The sequence below is a fragment of the Perna viridis genome, chromosome 1, assembly GCF_037379345.1.
Source record: "Perna viridis isolate PV_CMFRI_1.1 ecotype Kerala chromosome 1, ASM3737934v1, whole genome shotgun sequence".
NCBI classification, from domain to species: domain Eukaryota; kingdom Metazoa; phylum Mollusca; class Bivalvia; order Mytilida; family Mytilidae; genus Perna; species Perna viridis.
Genome location: NC_142445.1, coordinates 72,219,403 through 72,236,776, shown reverse-complemented (window position 1 = coordinate 72,236,776; position 17,374 = coordinate 72,219,403). Strand labels below are relative to the sequence as shown.

Here is a 17,374-nt window from a genome sequence, read left to right as displayed (position 1 = left end):
TACTAATAACAACATCCTGTATGAATGGGGATGTACAATATACACCTACTAATAGCAACATCCTGTATGAATGGAGGGGTATACAATATGTGCCTACTGACAGCAACGTCCTGCATGAGTGGGGATGTACAATACTGACAGCAACGTCTTGTATGAGTGGGGATATACAATCTGTACCTACTGATGGCAACATCCTGTATGAATGGGGATGTACAATATGTACCTACTGGTAGCAACATCCTGTATGAGTGGGGAGATATACAATATGTACCTACTGACAGCAACGTCCTGCATGAGTGTTAATGTACAATATGTACTTACTGATAGCAAGTCCTGTATGAGTGTGGATGTACAATATGTACCTACTGACAGCAACGTCCTGTATGAGTGGGGATGTACAATATGTACTTACTGATATCAACATCCTGTATGAGTGGGGATGTACAATGTGTACCTACTGACAGCAACGTCCTGCATGAGTGTTAATGTACAATATGTACTTACTGATAGCAAGTCCTGTATGAGTGGGGATATATATTATGTACCTACTAACAGCAACGTCCTGTATGAGTGGGGATGTACAATGTGTACCTACTGACAGCAACGTCCTGTATGAGTGGGGATGTACAATATTTACCTACTGATAGCAACGTCCTGTATAAGTGGGGATGTATAATATGTACCTAACATGACAATGAGTACGACTTTATGTTGATTTACATGTAAATGTCATTGCCAGTATGCTAGCTATTCTTCGAATATATGTGTATTTGAATTTGTATGGGATTTTTTTTCAGGTATTTGTCATATTGCAACAAATAGCTCCAGTAATACAAGCCATCATTTCAAAGTGGATAGCTGACTCCAGCATTGTAGAGGTAAATACACATTATATTTAAGTTTATTACATAGACTTGTATCACTTGAGTAGGGATACAAGTTGAAACCATAAGAGTTGTTCCCATGTGTTCAGTAAAATTGTTTATAATAAGTAAAACTGTTACACCAAACAAATTTTGATCTGTCAGCCTGTCCCCGTTTCTTGTAATTGAAACTCCTTCTAAACTGCTTGAGGGATTTTTATTAAATTTTATAGGTAGGTTGAGCATTTGTAGTTTTGCATGTAGGAATATTTTTTTCTGTCGGAGGACTCTAAAGGGAGATAATCCAATTGAAGGGTTTTGGTCTAACCACTTCTAACATTCCCATTACTTTGCATGTTAAAAAAGTAATTTTCAAATTAGTTTTACTGTGATTTCCTTGGACAAATTTCATCTTAATGTTGCATACCATTGTGAAGCTTGGAAAATAAGGCTTTCAAAATCTTTATGGTATGATGGTTGTAGAAATTTTTCACAAAATTGACTTGAATAAATAATACCGGTACTGAAAATCCACCTTTTCTGCTTATTGACTGCATAGAGGCAAATTACTCAAATATGTAAACAAAGGACTTCAAAGGGAGATATTTCAACTTAAAGGTTTAACATGTTAAAGTCTGGTAAGCCCATCTCCTTCTAGACTACTTGAGGGATTTTTGATGAAAATTTATAGGAAGGTTTGGTATCATATGTAGATGTGCATTAAAGAATATGAATATATATGTCATAAGCCCCTACACTTCAATCTTGTCTTATAATACTAGCAAGTAGATTTTAATAGTAATCTTATGATTGTTTATCTGTATTTAATTGAGCCCTCTTTTGTTCGAAGTTGAACTATGTTACTTATGGTTTAATTAGGGTGTGTGTGAGCTGTTTAAAAAATCATTGCGAACTTTGATGGATGACTTCACATTAATGGCTCAGGATGTATCTCAGATGTTAGTACAGATGTACCAAGCTGTAACTCATCCTGCTATACTGGACTTGGGCAAACAGGTATTCTACTTTGAAAATGCTACAGAGTTGGAAAAGTTGTTTCCAAATTTGTAACTTTATCCCTAAACTGGAAAAAATAATTTTAGAGGGAAAAAAGAAAAAAAAAAAACTGAAGCTGGTTTTTTTTTGTGTCATTTTTTGTTGAATTTTTATTACTGGTATACCACCCTCAAACAAAGTTTTGTTGTATATAGGAATCACCCTGTCTGTCCATCTGTCTGTCTGTCCACCTTTCTTGTAAGTGCAACTCCACCTAATTTACTCAAGGGACTTTGATGAAATTTAAAGGAAGGTTGGGTATCATTTGTTGATGTAGATGCATTAAAATTTCTGAACATACCCTTGAAGGTTAAAAGTTTAATTCTCTAGTTTGTAGAAATATGATAACCAAGAGTAAGATTCTATATTAAACTAATGTTCTGGTATATTTACTATCAATGTTTTATTTCACATTTTTTGTATGGTTAAACAGGTCTGGAGCTGGCATGTCTGTTAGTAGTCCTTTGTTTGTGCATTTGTGTAACTTTACTTATAATCAGTTTCAAGGGACTCAGACCTTATCAGACTGATTATTAGGTGTGTTTAATTGTTTAATATTATTTCCACTGTTTCAAGATTTAAAAGGGGTAGGGTTATTATCATGTTGAAATACTTCTACCCGTAGCATTTTTTGTGCCTGTGCCAAGTCAGGGATTTCTGGCTTTTGTTTGTCTTTTTTATTTTTCACTTTCAGTTTACTTTTATATCTTTGACATATTCACCATGTCCATTCTCATTATATTTGTTTATATATTAGGGTTAGTATTTATATTGCTGTATGAGGAGATGTTAGTGGACCTTAGAACTACAGAAGAATTTGTTTATCTTGAGTTCAATGATAATTCTAAACTCCCACTTAATTTTTCTTTTGAGACTTACAAAATAAAACTTTTATCTTGTTTTCCAGTTAATTGTGATGTTTGGAGAGGAAGAGTGTTACAAATCAACATCCAATATTTTATTCCAGTCTCTGTGTGACAAAACTCTCACTTTATTTCAACAAGGTACAGGCTATTTTACAAATATAAATCATTTGGTAAGGAGGTCACTTACTTTATCAAGAGATTTTGATGAGATGTTATAGGAAGGTTGGGCATCATATATGTAAATGTGCATGAAATAATATCATTTCTGTTGGAAGACTCCATTGAACTTAAGGGTAATACATATAATTCCATTTAAAGCAGGGGTGTAGTGTGTTTGCTCACAGTATTTTTAGTTTTCATGAAATCAATATGTAAATAAATCCTAACAACAATCTGCTACAGCTTAGGGTTTATATTTCACAATGTGCCATGTTGTAATGTTAGTTTTGATACACCAGTTGCCTTATTTAGCAGTTTTCTATGGGAGCAAACTCAATATGAATAATGAATGTATGGCATAGATTCAACCTGGATAATATATGATAGGTTACGATTTTAATAAATAAGAATAATGAATGTATGGCATAGATTCAACATGGATAATATATCATAGGTTACGATTTTATTAAATATGAATAATGAATGTATGGCATAGATTCAACATGGATAATATATCATAGGTTACAATTTTTTTAGATATGAATAATGAATGTATGGCATAGATTCAACATGGATTATATATGATAGGTTACGATTTTAATATGGAAAAATTATATGAATGGGTATTTTTAAACCATAAATGCACTTCATTGCTCACTTTTCTCCGAAGTAATTTATTAATTTTTTTAATATTATTGGCAATTTCCAGAGTGACAGTTAATATCTGCTACTATATGTTATTATCCAACTAAAAGTTATATTCGCAATAGATTGGGATTTCAAAACCCGTCATACATGTATAGTTATTGCATTGACCTGTCTGTTTGTCTGTCTTCAGATTGTAAATACCACTCTTGCCAAACCTCTTAAGGGATTTTGATAAAGTTTTGTAGGAAGGTTATGTAGATGAAGGGATATAGTTCTTGATGGAAAGGATATGATACAAGTTTTACATTTAATTCCATTTGAAGAGTTTTTTTTCTTTATGAGTTTGCTCACCATATTTTATTGTTATGACTAATGTCAGTTTTATTTGTTAAAGGTGCTAACCAATCTTTCACTGATGTTATTGAAGGATTCATGAATTTCCTAGCTCAGGTAAACAAGTACATTTATTATACATATGACTACTTATTTGTTGTTAATGGTACTAATATAGAAGGCCATGTGAGCTATTGCCATCACTTGGTGTCCGTTGTCGTCATTAACAATTTTTCAAAACTCTTCTCCTCTGACACTACTTGACCAATTGTAACCAAACTTGTTATGAATGTTCCTTGGGGTTTCCTGCATAGAACTGATTAACCTGTCGAAAAACATGGCCGCCCTTACTAAAAATAGGGGTCAGACAGTAGTTCTTCATATATATCTCCAAAACCGTTAGGTTTAGCTAAATTCTGATGTGGGGGTAAAATTGTTCAGCATGATGAGATTTATCTGCTTTCCAATTTTTGTTTTCATCTGTTCAGCCATGTTGGAGTTAATGCCCTTTTTCCATGTTTTTTGCCATTTTTAATGTTATTTCTTTCAAAGATCTTCTCCTCTGGTGCTACTTGACTAACTGGAACCGAACTTAGTATGAATGTTCCTTTGGGTATCCTGCATAGAACTGGTATGGGATTTTTAAATCGTTGAAAAAATGGCTGCCATTATTAAAAATAGAACATAGGGGTTAGACAGTAGTTTTTCGCAAATATCTCCATATCTGTTAGGTTTAGCCAAATTCTAGCTGGGTAAAAGTGTTCAGCATGATGAGATCTATCTGTGGTCAATTTTTCATTATAATCTATTAAGCCATGTTTGAGTGATTAACCTTTTTCGACATTTTTTTGCTATTTTTAATGTTTTTTCTTTCAAAAATCACCTCTGGCACTACTTTGGAACTAAACTTGGTATGAATGTTCCTTGGGGTATCCTGCAGAGAACTGATGTGGGGATTTTTGATTAGTCGAAAAACATGGCTGCTGTTACTAAAAATAGAAAATAGGGATCAGACTGTAGCTTTCGCATTTATCTCCAAAATCGTCAGGTTTAGCCAAACTCTTTCAATTGCTGAAATGGTCCTAATTATAAGGCCTTCATTAGCTTTGAAGGATCAGAGTTGTCAGATGACTCCTTTCAAGAGTTGTTGCCTTTGAAAGATGAAAAATGATCTTTTTTTTTTACAGTTTTCAGCCATTATCTTGAAAATTATAATAGATAGAATTCAATAGCTGAAATGATCCTTATGAAGTCCTACCAAAGTCTTCTTGGATCAAAATTGTTGGAAAACTCCTTGTCAAATTTATTGGCCTTGAAGGACAAACATAAACAAGGTGAGCGATTCAGGCTATTGGGAGCCTATTGTTTTCTTTATTTCAATTCTCTGGTCTGCCAGGATATTCATTATACCCCATGCAAACAAAGTTTGGGAGTATATAGAAATTACCCTGTCTGTACATCTATCTGCCCATCTGTCCACATTTCTTGTAAGCACCCAATATAATCAAATTTTATAGGAAGGTTGGATATCATATGTAGATGTGCATGAGAGAATACAAATACTGTCGGAGCACTATAAAGGGAGATAATCCAAATTAAAGGTTTTAAAGGTTTTTAAGGGAATAAAAAAGCACAACTCCTCCTAAACTGGTCAAGGAATTTTGATAAAATTAATAAAATTTTACAAAATTTTAAATTAAGTTTGAGTATCCTATGTACCAGTAGACGTCCATGAAGGGAAATAATTTCTGTTGGAGGACTCTAAAGGGAGATAATCCAAATAAAGGGTTTTACATGTTAAAACCTTGTAAACGCAACTTTTCATAAACTGCACAAGGGTTTTTGGTGTTATTTAATAGGAAGGTGGGGGGGTATCGTATGTAGATGAAGATGCAGGAGGGAATATAATTACTGTCGGAGGACTGTAAAGGGAGATAATCCAAATTAAGGGTTTTACATGTTAAAACCTTGTACGTGTACCTCTTCCTTAATCGCTCAAGGGATTTTGATGAAATTTAATAGGAATGTGGGATATCATTTGTAGATATGCATGAAGGAGTATAATTATTGTCTGAGGACACAAAGGGAAATAATCTGAATTTAGGGTTTTACTTGGTATGTGCATCTCCTCCTCTACTGCTCAAAGAATGTAATTACTGTTGGAAGGTGCCAAAGGGAGATAATCCAATAAGTGGTTTTCATTGAAGTCCATTTGAAGCGGGGGTATTCTCTTTGTTAGCTTGCTCATTGTATTTCTAGTTTGAAACTGTGTTAGTATTTATAGTTATGAAGTAAAACAGTTTTAGTAGATGTAATGTATCATAAAGTCGACATATTTATGTTATTAATTTATTGTCTTTTGTTTGTACCAGGTGATAAAGAAAACAAAACATATCATTTTAAACAGCGGTTGTAATGTTACAGGTATATTTCATGCTGGTAAGTAATGCTGTATTAGTTCATTCTTCTTGGTAAATATTAAACTGTGACTATAATGTTGACATGTAATGAAGTACAGAAATATTGTACCATTCCATTATCCTGGTCAGTACTCTGTTGTTGATAATATTTAATGTTCTATCATCATATTTTGATGGATTACTAGGACATAACACAGCTCATTAAAATATATTTCACAGTGCCCTAAGTGTGTTTTATTTATATCAAATTGACAATAACTAGAATTACATATTAAAAGCTATATAGAGGTGAATAGAAGAATGACAGTTTTTCACTTTTGAAATAATTGAATGTACATGTAATTACAAAATGTATCTGTATATGGCTTTCCAAACACTACACTTTATTGTAGAATATTATTGAATTATTTGATCTAGTGCAATTTTTTAAACTTGTATAGGGTTTGTTTTTGGTGATGTAAAGTTTGGTCTTTTCAGGAATCCAGTCATTAAGTTTACCTGAACATCATACAATCAAAGCAGCTGTATCATTTCTTGTATGTTGATTTAATCAATAGTTTACTATGTAAAGGCTTTACCAGATAAATATTAAGTTGTTGTCAAATGTTGAAAATGACAGATAATTTAGTGCAGATGTTAATTTTTATCATATTCTGCCTCGTAACATGCTTTATCACCATGTTTATAGGTTCTTCATCCATTGTTAGATCACTATTCAGAGATGTGAATTATTATTTTGGTATTGACCACTTAAGTGATATTTGGTGATGTACTTTGTTATTTATCTACTTGCTGTCCAACATATTGCTGTCCACCTACCAGTATATTACTCCCCGGATTGTTATGAAACTTTATCCAGTATAAAATCAATGTATAGAGATGTACATATTGTTTTATATTATAATTTTGACAAGTTTTGTAAGATACAGTTATCGACTTTTCATCACAAATGCTGGGAGGATTAGATCCTTTAGGAACTAGTTTTTGCCTGTTTCATGTTATGGTAAGACATTTTTTTACATTTAATTTAATGACTTTTCTGTATTGTAGATTGAACTTATTACATTCAGTGCAGAAGTACCCAGTTTAAATCAAATCATAATCTCTGAGGGACATATTCTGGTAGATAAACTGATAAGGGTAAGATTGTCCTTACACAATTAACATTAACATGAAGTCAACTCAAATCTTTTCTAATCTATAATTGTTGATCCCAAATGTTACCTTTAGTGTAGTATTGTAATATTGTCTTGATCATTTGAAAAAAAAAAAATAATCAATACACAAATAGTTCTGTTAAATGTTGAACACTTAGTACAGTGTTTTATTCCAGTGTATTGTGGGGTGAACTTTTAAAACATTTAATACAACCTTTTATTCCAATCTGTTGTTTGTTAACTTGACATTTTATGCAATGTTTTACACTGGTTTATTTATTGTGAACTTTACATTTAATACAATTATTTTTTCCAGTCTTTTGTTGTTGAATTTCACATTTAATACAATGATTTGTTCCCAGATATTTTTTTTTTTATTTCAGTGTATTAGTTGGGTGAACTTAAAATTTAATACTATCTTTTATTCCAGTCCGTTGGTGGTGAATTTGATTTTTCATACTATAGGGTTATTGCATGTGTCTTGGTTGCAGAGTATTATATTGCACAATTGTAATATCATTCTCTGTGAGGGATAATATTCCCCAAAATAAATGCAGTAACCCTTATATCATTTATCAATGATTATTTGACTTGTTCTTTTGTGCTTGTATAAATGTTATGCATTCTTTTACATTGATTAATATTGAATTACATGTAGTGATAATACTGACCAAAACTTCATATTTGAACTAGTTCAATATTAGTCACTCTTCAATTTTTGTCCACTTCGCCATTAATTCCAAAATTACTGTTGAGATTATTCTTATCTATTTGTTATTCACATGGCAGTTTCTACAACAAATAAAATGTATATTGGTATGATGGGTGTCTGCCATTTTGTGCTTTCACTTGCCAACTATACAATATTCCTGAAGTCAATTGAGGAATGCTTCGGTTCCTTTCTCAAGCTATTCCAGACTGTTAGTAGTTAAGTAGCTGTTTTTGTAAGAATCATGCAAAATCTGAAAAATGTGATACACCCCCAAAAAAGGCTACATATTTTTTTATTTTTGTAATTAAGTTGTTTTATGAGTATATACTATGAAATTGGTATTTATTCATTCAGATCTGCCTGCTCATAGGAGATAATCAACATTGAAAATCCAATAGATTGTGGTCTCACTAACCACTTCTAACGTTTCCATTACTTTACATGTTAAAAAAAGTAATTTTCAAAGTCTCACTGTGAATTCCCAGGACAAATGACATCTTAAAGTTGCATACCATTGTGAAGCTTGGAAAATAAGGCTTCCAAAATCATTATGCTAATGGTACGATGATTGTAGAAATTCTTCACAAAATTTACTTGAATAAATAATACTGAAAATCCACAATTTTACCTGTTCTGCTAACTGACAGCATGGAGACAAATTACTCAAATATGTAAACAATATTCATACACTTTTGTAGTTAATTACATATATGATTTTAAAGTACACATTCTCAGCTTTATTTTGACTACTTTTAATCATAATACACACAAATAATGCACTTACAATGCATATGTCTAGGTTCAGTGTGTTTTTGGTACTACATATTGGGGGTGGCCATTTGACCCGGAAGTGGTTAGTGAGACCTCTATTGTATTTGAGTGTCATTTACAGAGTTATCTCCCTTAATTTTGAAATCTGCTGTGCATTCTATATAATTTTTATCTCCTAAGAACATGGGTTATATGAAAAACTGAATGTTTATTCCTGTTTCCTATGGCAATTCAAACAAAATATCAAAAATAAAAATATGTTGGCTTTTAACCCATGAATCACATTTTTCATGATTCTTAGCTGGAGTGCTACTTAAATTGTTCTCTCTTAAAAAGTTTTATTCCAGTGTAAGAGTGGTGAACTTGGCATTAAATACAATGTGTTGTTCCAGTGTAATAGTGTTGAATCTGATTTTTATTCCAGTTGTTTAGTTAAGACAATGTTTTATTCCAGTATATTGGTGGTGAACTTGACATTATAGTATAATGTTTTGTACCAGTCTATTGGTCCCCGTGCAGGTCCGGGTGTTTAAAAGAATAGGCCTGCAGCAGCGCTAAGCTTGTCGTAAAAGGCGACTAAATAGTGCTCAGAAACCTAGCCGGGGGTTAGGCGCTCTGCCCACAGAGCAACTGGGATGTGTGCCCCAGGTGGTGGAATGGGGTACCCCTGGCATGTTACATGCTGGGGTTGTCAGGCTATAATACAGAAAACCTGACCGCAAACCATAGTGGTGCACCGTGTTGGGAAAGATGCCACGTTCCTCGCATGTTAAAGAACCCTGCTGTGGTATTTGATAGGAGTAGGAACCTTAGCGCTCCGCTACAGGAGGCTAAATTGCCCGACCTTACCCATCCCCCCTTTTTCTAGTGGCATTCAAAATTTGTCAACCCTGTTGTCCTTGTGACCCATCCTTTTTTTTATCATTTCATGTTCATTTTATCATCCATTTCATGTTCATTGTCTGAATATAGCTGAAATATTGCTGCTCGGACGTTAAACCCCAACAAACAAACAAACAAAGAAACCAGTCTATTGGTAGTGAAAACCTGAGTTTTAATAGTGTTTTATTTCAGTGTATTGGTGGTGAATCCCCTAGAACTATCATGGAAAATTTAGCTGATATATTGTTTGCACTTAACAAGTCTTACACAGAACAACTGAGTGTTTGGCTGAATCAGATGCTAGCAAAAGAAGGCTATCCTTCTCCAAGGATAAATAATCAGGATAAAGAACAGTTTATTAAGACAGTGTTAAGGTGAGCTTTACTGCCTCTGTAGCTGACAACTTACAGTAAGACAGTGTCAAGGTGAGCTTTACTGCCTCTGTAGCTGACAACTTGCAGTGAGACAGTGTTAAGGTGAGCTTTACTGCCTCTGTAGCTGACAACTTACAGTAAGACAGTGTTAAGGTGAGCTTTACTGCCTCTGTAGCTGACAACCTACAATAAGACAGTTTTGAGGTGAGCTTTACTGCCTCTCATAAGAATATTTAACATATTTTATTTATCATTTAGCATTTTCAGTCTGCAGGGGACCAAAGTGGGGCCACACCCTAAAAATCATCTTTTATTTCTGGTCAGATTTAAAAAAAAAAATTCATTATATTCCTTTTGAAAATCCATCCTGTATTTTGTTATTGGGATATTTCTGACTGTTTTGGAGTAATAAGGGGTAAAAAATGTCATTTTTTGAAAGAATAATCAAGGGAACCAAGTTTGTAGCAGTAATCAAAAGAATGTAATCAAGGGACAAAGACCACACATAGAAAACAGACATATTCTTTAAATTTTAATTCTGATTTTAATAATGTTTTGGTGAATTGCTCCTTTTTACAAGGGCTTTAAGTAGTATGTTATCTAATTTACTCTATCATTAAATGTTTTTTGAGATTATAGGGTATAAAGTGTGATCCATATAAGCACCTGAAAGCAGATTTTCTTCTTAAATTGAATTTCAGAATATTATTGTATCCAAACAAGTTTTGTGTCAAAAATGAATTGTAAGTCCTTATGTTTTTAAGTGAGTCAAAAAAAAAAAAAAAATAATAATGTGTTCATGCTTGTCCCAAGTGAACAGAGTTTGTGTTATTATGCTGTGCTCAGTGAAGTTTTTTATTCCAAACAGATGCTTTTTGATAATGTCTTAAAAGATTAAAAAGGGAAATCAAGGGATTCAGGTTCAAAATGGCAATCAATATAATCCAAGGATAACGACTAGATTGGAAAAAAACATAACCAAATTAATATTTACAAGAAACAGAAGTAAGTAGGCAATTAAAGCTCTGAGCATAGACAAGGTGCACCTGTAGTGTCCTATGTTTTTCTAGGAATACCTGCCAAGTTTCTCATAAAATGTCATGTCCCACAAAAGGAAGAGGAAAGGAAAACTGTGACATGGTGAAAAAGATGATTATAAGTGAAAAAAAAATGGGAGACAAAAACCGTGTTGTTTCTACTGAAGTGATCTCAAGTAATGAGGAATCAATGCCTATATTGAAGAACTATTATTCAGGTCCCATTCATGTATTTTCTAGACAATTTATGCATTCAGTTGGCAAATATAAGTAGTCTGAAATTGACCAGTGTTTACCTCTGTTGAAATGAGTGTTTTCATTTTATTACTCTTTTCTCTCAATAGGGGTTGGCAGGTCTGTCCTTTATTTTGTCATCACAATTCCTCTCAAACTACCGAATAGAATATCACAAAAAATGGTATGTAGTAAGGACACAATATGTAGTTATGCATATTACCAGAAAATTTGTATCGCTTAAATTTTGTTGGAGTTATGTCCCCTTTAACTTAGTGACTGAAGCATCTTTTAATCAAAACTTTTCCTGATCTACTTAATAGAATTTTAAGAAACTTGATATTTAGTAAGGACATGATATGTTGTGCAGTTTATTAGGATTTTCTTCCCCTGATATTTATGTTGGTGTCTGACTTTGCTTCCTGAAATGCACTACCTGAAACATACATTCAAAGGTGACAAAATTGTTTGACATCATCAATTTATAAACATTAGAACAATCTCCACCCTTTAATCAGCTCCTCTGTGGTTGGGTTTGTTTCTTTCATTATATTTTTTGTTGACAGAGAAAAAGGCAATAAAAGAAGATGTAGAGAAATGGTAAAAGAATTCACACTTAAGTGTAGAGGACTGTTTGGAACGGAATATGCTGCATCATCTGCTTTCCTGTAGAATCACAGTACTTAGTAGCTTACCTTTAGGGATGGAGATGTACACAAGTTTTGTTAGTAACATGAATGACTTATTTCATCAATGACCTACATTTTGCAAATAACTTATATTAGGTCTTAAGACTTTTCCCACTTAGATCATTTAGTGCTAACTTCTGAAATGTTACAAATGAAGTTCTTGTGTCATTTTTTCTGCTGGGTCAACATTTTCAAAATGTATTGATATTTCAAATCCTCTTTTAAGATGAACTTGTCAGACAACAGAATTATTATTTTTGTGTGTGTGCATTTACTTCCTCTCAAAATAAATCTTTATTCTCTGTTGACTGGTTTTGATATTAATAACCTTTGTTCAATTTGTAAAACATTATTTTAATATTAAATGTTATATGGTGCTATTACATTCTTTAAACATTAAGCTTATATCTAAAATTGTATTTGGAGCAAGAACTATTTTATGGAGTGATTCAGGTTTTTACTATCAAGTAATAGCTATTAAATTTTTGTAAAAAATCTCCAACATTTGATTTTCCAGTCTTCTAAATTTATCAAAGTTATGAATGCAAAATTATGAATGAATATATTAAGTTATTGAGCTCCACTTGTCTTCTTTTTTTTTAATATTACCTATTATCCCTGTATTGTCAATTGCATTTTTCTGTCTTCAAGCCATGTTCATTCCATCATCTGTTGGTGAATTAATTTTAGTTGATGAGGTTACAAAGAACAGCGTAATACAACTAAAATCATATAGTTGTATACATGTTGTGAATGGAGTGGATGTTGATATCATTCTGGTGTGTCATATTTTTTTTTCAGAATGAATTTATAATTGGAATTAGCCCATTAAATGGGAGTGTGTATATTGTGTGTTGAAAGGAAATAGTGTGTAGTATAAAACATGTTGTTACATTGTCTCAATCTTTCAGTCACTTATGGAAATAAATTATCTACCTACTATGCAATTCTTATCCATTCTTTTCAGTACATGTTTATGCTACTGCAATATTACATAATTTTTTACTACAAAATATTAAAGATCGAATTAAACAAAAGATTTATTGCTGGTATGTTTTTACCATAAATCTTTCTTTTTTTAAATATATATCTGGTAATAGAATGGTTTCATGCTGTCATTATCATTAATTTAGTTTCGGTAATAATAACTGACACCATCAGCTCTAGTGAGCTTTTAACCAAGAAACATACAATGAAATGTGTTAGAACTGTCTTGGCAGGTGACAATTTTATACTGGTAATTGCTAAAGTATGATAATTGACTTAAAAAAAAAAACCCAAGACTTCTGAATATTAATGAAAATATTTGAGTGTTATTACATTGTACTATATATCATATATTTAGATTAAAATATAAAGTGGCCCTTGGGGTGATACAGGAGCAGTGTTCTAGGATTTTTCAGAAATAAAAATATAAAATCATTTTTCCCAGTCAATGTCTGCTTTCCTAATAAAACAAATCCTTACAGCATATGAAGTTTTCAACTTGCCACGGGAAAGTTTAACTAAGTATCTAACTTTTCCTGACCCAAATTTCACTTGACCCCGGGAAACAGGAAATAGGAATCCTAGAACACTGAGAAGCCTTGGGTTGATACTGCATGTGATACAGATTTTAACATGTAATATTCAGCATGCATCAGAGAAAACACAGCTATTTAAACACATTTTATTTATACAATGAATGAAATAGCAAGTCACTGTATAGTACATGTAAGTAAATTTTCTACTTGAAGAGATATTTACATTATAATATTTAACCCTAATGAGAAGTTTAGTAATATCATACATATAACAAGAGATATTTACATGTATAATATTTACCCTTAATGAGAAGTGAAGTGATATCATACATATTATATACATGCAACACGAATGGATATGGTAAATATGTCAAAGACAACGAACCCATCAGGATGAAAAATGTCAGCTTAAGGCCACCCATGGCTCTTCCATGAATGATGAGGAAACCCTCACACCATAGAGTAGACTACAGCTGGCCCAAAATCATTATATACGGGTACAGCAAAATAGTTGCCCCTATATATGCTTGATTTTGATGGATCAAAATTGAAGCATTGACTTTGTACAGGATACCCTAAAAGCCTAAATAACAATCATCAGTGACTTTGTTACTTTCTTATTGCAGCTGATTATCGACTGTTTCTCCTGAAAACTTTTCCAAAAATGTTGAAAAAAAATTTTCCCAAAGGGAGGAAAATTCCCAATTGTCAGGCATATTTTCTTTTAAAACCAGGTAATGAAGCCAGTGAAATGTTCCTCGAGACCTGATTTCTCAATCAAGTACATCTGAGGAATGATTTTTTTTTAGAAAGTCATAACCTAATGAATATTAGGAGTAGGTATTTGTCAGTTTGGTACCGGTTTTCAGTTCCAGATCGGCATATGACATGTTTCTGTCCCCTGTACCACATTTTCCCAATGTATTGAAAATATGGCACAAATATCCCGAAAATAAAGGATTTTGGGCTGCTTTTAAAACAAGGAACGAAATCATTGATCATGCTAAGTATCATCCAAATCCATATAGTAGTTTCAGAGGAGAATATGTTCAAATAATTGTTAACAAAGACGGCAGACAACGCCAGACGCTAATTGATGGCAATATCTCACATGGCTTATGGCCATGTGAGCTAATAAGGGTGATAAACTACAGTATACTACACATCAAATGTAAAACTGAACCAAGACAACAAGTACATGTGATACATTTACATGTATAATTCAATTTAAATAATGAGAACTGAACTATTTAAAGAACAGCAATTACATATACATGTACATTAATAAACTTTTCTAAGCACAGCCTGCTTTACAACACAGAATAGTTCTATAAGTAGTATTTTCATCTAATTTGTTGTAATAACAAAACTATAAATGAAATGGGATCAGTTTTATCCTTCTGGGATCATCAGGATGTCTCAAAGCAATTTGACACCTTAATAGAAGCTCAATGTAAGGTGGCCAATATCTAGTGTCTAACACAATGTATGGTTGGTTGGGTTCATCAAAACATTTATTCATTAATTCTGAAATGATGTCCTTAAGTGACAGCATATTTCTAGTTGTTGCAGTTTTGTCTGCTGATCTCAATTTTTTCTGAATTTCACTGAACTCTTCTTCGGATGGTAATTTGAAATACTTTTTGCAGAAGTCTGAAGAGTCTCTCAAAAGCTGCTTAAAATATGCAGTTGCCTTTATTCTTTTCTCTTCAATTTCACTTTTCAGTTTTTCTTTTGCACCTTCCACATCATCCTTTTCAAAAATCTGATCTGACAACCTTTTATTTAATGATTCAATTACAATATCTCCAAGTTGTACACCAAGTTGCTCTTCATCCACTATTTCTCTTTCTAGTTCTTGAGCATCTGCTTTGATGAATAACAACGTATCATGTAGTTCTGCGAGTCCCTTTTCAAGATCACATTTAACAACATCAAACTGTAAAATTGGAGATTCTGGGAGAGTCGAAATCGGAGAATTCTTCACAACATCAATTTCAGCTTTGGTTTGTCTGATTTTCTCTGTAAGAACATCTGAAGATGGTAAAAAATTCGTTCCAGAAAAACCAATTGCTTCAACTGAATGTGCTTGTTCATCAACTGTATCTAATCTTTTGAATGACTGATTAAATTCATCGTACGTTGCTCGGAGTCTATCCCTGGACGCTTGCAGTTTGGTTGACATATTGATACGAACGTTCTTGGCAAGTTCGCATTTCCCGCAAATTAAAGCCGGAAGTAATGTTACTATTGTAAAATGGTGAATTGATGTAAAGATTACCATCAGACAGACTTATTATAATACATTAATTAGAAATTGTAAATAAAATTTAGAAATGTCATAATTGTATTCCAAGCCCTAGACTTATAAATGGCCTTGTTTAAAATGTCAGATATAGAGTACGGAAATAAGAAAGTGTAAAAAATAATCAACACTTCATAACGTTTTTTTTTGTCTCTCTAATTAGCAACAAGGGTTGATAAGAAGCGTCAAAAGTAATAGAGTAATCAAGAGAACCAAGGTTATAGCGGTAATCAAAAGAATGTAATCCAGGGACAAAGACCAGGCATGGAAAACATACATACACAACAAAGAACATAAGTAACTGAAATCATACATACAAAGTAACAAAAGCAAACGAGCAACTCGGACTCCACTAAAAATTGGGAGCATGGACCAAGTGCACCGGTAGGGTAAGCGTCCTCTGCTTTTCTAAAAACACCTGCCGAGTTGCTGATAAAAAGTCAAGTCCGGGGTAGACAAACGAGGAAGGGAAAACTATGACCTTTTTAATAAATCAGTTTTCATGGTGCAGATGGATACACCATAACGATCCACGAGTTCATGATGACGACCATAGAACTTCTGTAGTGATGACTTCAATCTTGTAGCAACATAACCATGTTCCAGAAGCCTATTTGCTAGAGTTCTAGCGCGATACAAAAAGTAGTTTCGGCAAGCTCTGAATAGGTCAGCAAGTAAAGGAGCACAATTTGTTCCCATTGGAATGTCGACCGTTTGTTGAAAAAACACGTCCACCACACTGGACAAATATGTTGTTGATTAAAAATTCCAGCATTTTGTAAACATCTTCCTCTGTATATTTGGAAGATGATTTGGAATTATTTCTTACAAAGTATGAGGAATCCCTACCAAAATATATATTAGGCGATGAAAGTAAATATTCGAATGTGAACATATCTTAATAAAAATATCAAGAAAAGGGAAAATTTTGGAAATACAACGTCAGAAAGAAAAGAAAGAAAAAAAGTAATTTATGACGCAAGTTACCCTACCGGTGCACCTGGTCCATAATCCCAGTTTTTAGTGGAGTCCGAGTTGCTCATTTGCTTTTGTTACTTTGTATGTATGATTTTAGTCACTTTATGTTCTTTGTTGTGTATGTCTGTTTTCCATGTCTGGTCTTTGTCCCTGGATTACATTCTTTTGATTACCGCTATGAACTTGGTTCTCTTGATTACTCTTTGACCATAGACATAATATGATGAAGGTGAAACCTTTTAACGCTCCCGAAGAAACATGAATTAAAAACAACTTTGATAATTTTTGTCAGCTCTGATTTGATATATTATACTTGTAACCTTCAAATATGGTCAGTATTGTAATGATATGTACGCTTAAGCATTAT

The 17,374-nt window shown here is 32.9% G+C and overlaps 2 protein-coding genes across 7 annotated transcripts in view; one reads left to right on the top strand and one right to left on the bottom strand.

Moving 5' to 3' along the window:
* The window catches only part of LOC148630273 (importin-13-like), a 46,641-nt gene extending 33,498 nt beyond the window's left edge, over positions 1-13,143 (top strand). For 3 of the 6 annotated variants that reach the window (XM_088564576.1, XM_088564577.1, XM_088564578.1), the window contains 9 exons: positions 798-878; positions 1,743-1,880; positions 2,827-2,923; positions 3,987-4,042; positions 6,298-6,364; positions 6,823-6,881; positions 7,396-7,485; positions 10,060-10,241; positions 12,079-13,143. In XM_088564576.1, coding sequence (XP_088420702.1) covers positions 798-878; positions 1,743-1,880; positions 2,827-2,923; positions 3,987-4,042; positions 6,298-6,364; positions 6,823-6,881; positions 7,396-7,485; positions 10,060-10,241; positions 12,079-12,184 — 876 coding nt within the window. In that variant the 3' untranslated portion in view covers positions 12,185-13,143. Of the gene's footprint in view, positions 1-797; positions 879-1,742; positions 1,881-2,826; positions 2,924-3,986; positions 4,043-6,297; positions 6,365-6,822; positions 6,882-7,395; positions 7,490-10,059; positions 10,242-11,109; positions 11,697-12,078 lie in introns of those variants that run through there. The other 3 variants (XM_088564579.1, XM_088564580.1, XM_088564582.1) reach the window with 3 other exon arrangements.
* Positions 13,144-13,854: 711 nt separating this feature from the next.
* Positions 13,855-15,984, bottom strand: LOC148630272 (centromere protein K-like). Its single transcript, XM_088564573.1, has one exon. The coding sequence runs from the start codon at positions 15,907-15,909 to the stop codon at positions 15,094-15,096; it is 816 nt and encodes a 271-aa protein (XP_088420699.1). The 5' UTR covers positions 15,910-15,984; the 3' UTR covers positions 13,855-15,093.
* Between the last annotated feature and the right edge of the window lie 1,390 nt (positions 15,985-17,374).

What these genes read in the sequence shown, in the direction of transcription:
- LOC148630272 (XM_088564573.1), bottom strand. Translation starts at nt 15,909, where the DNA reads ATGTCAACCAAACTGCAAGCGTCCAGGGATAGACTCCGAGCAACGTAC.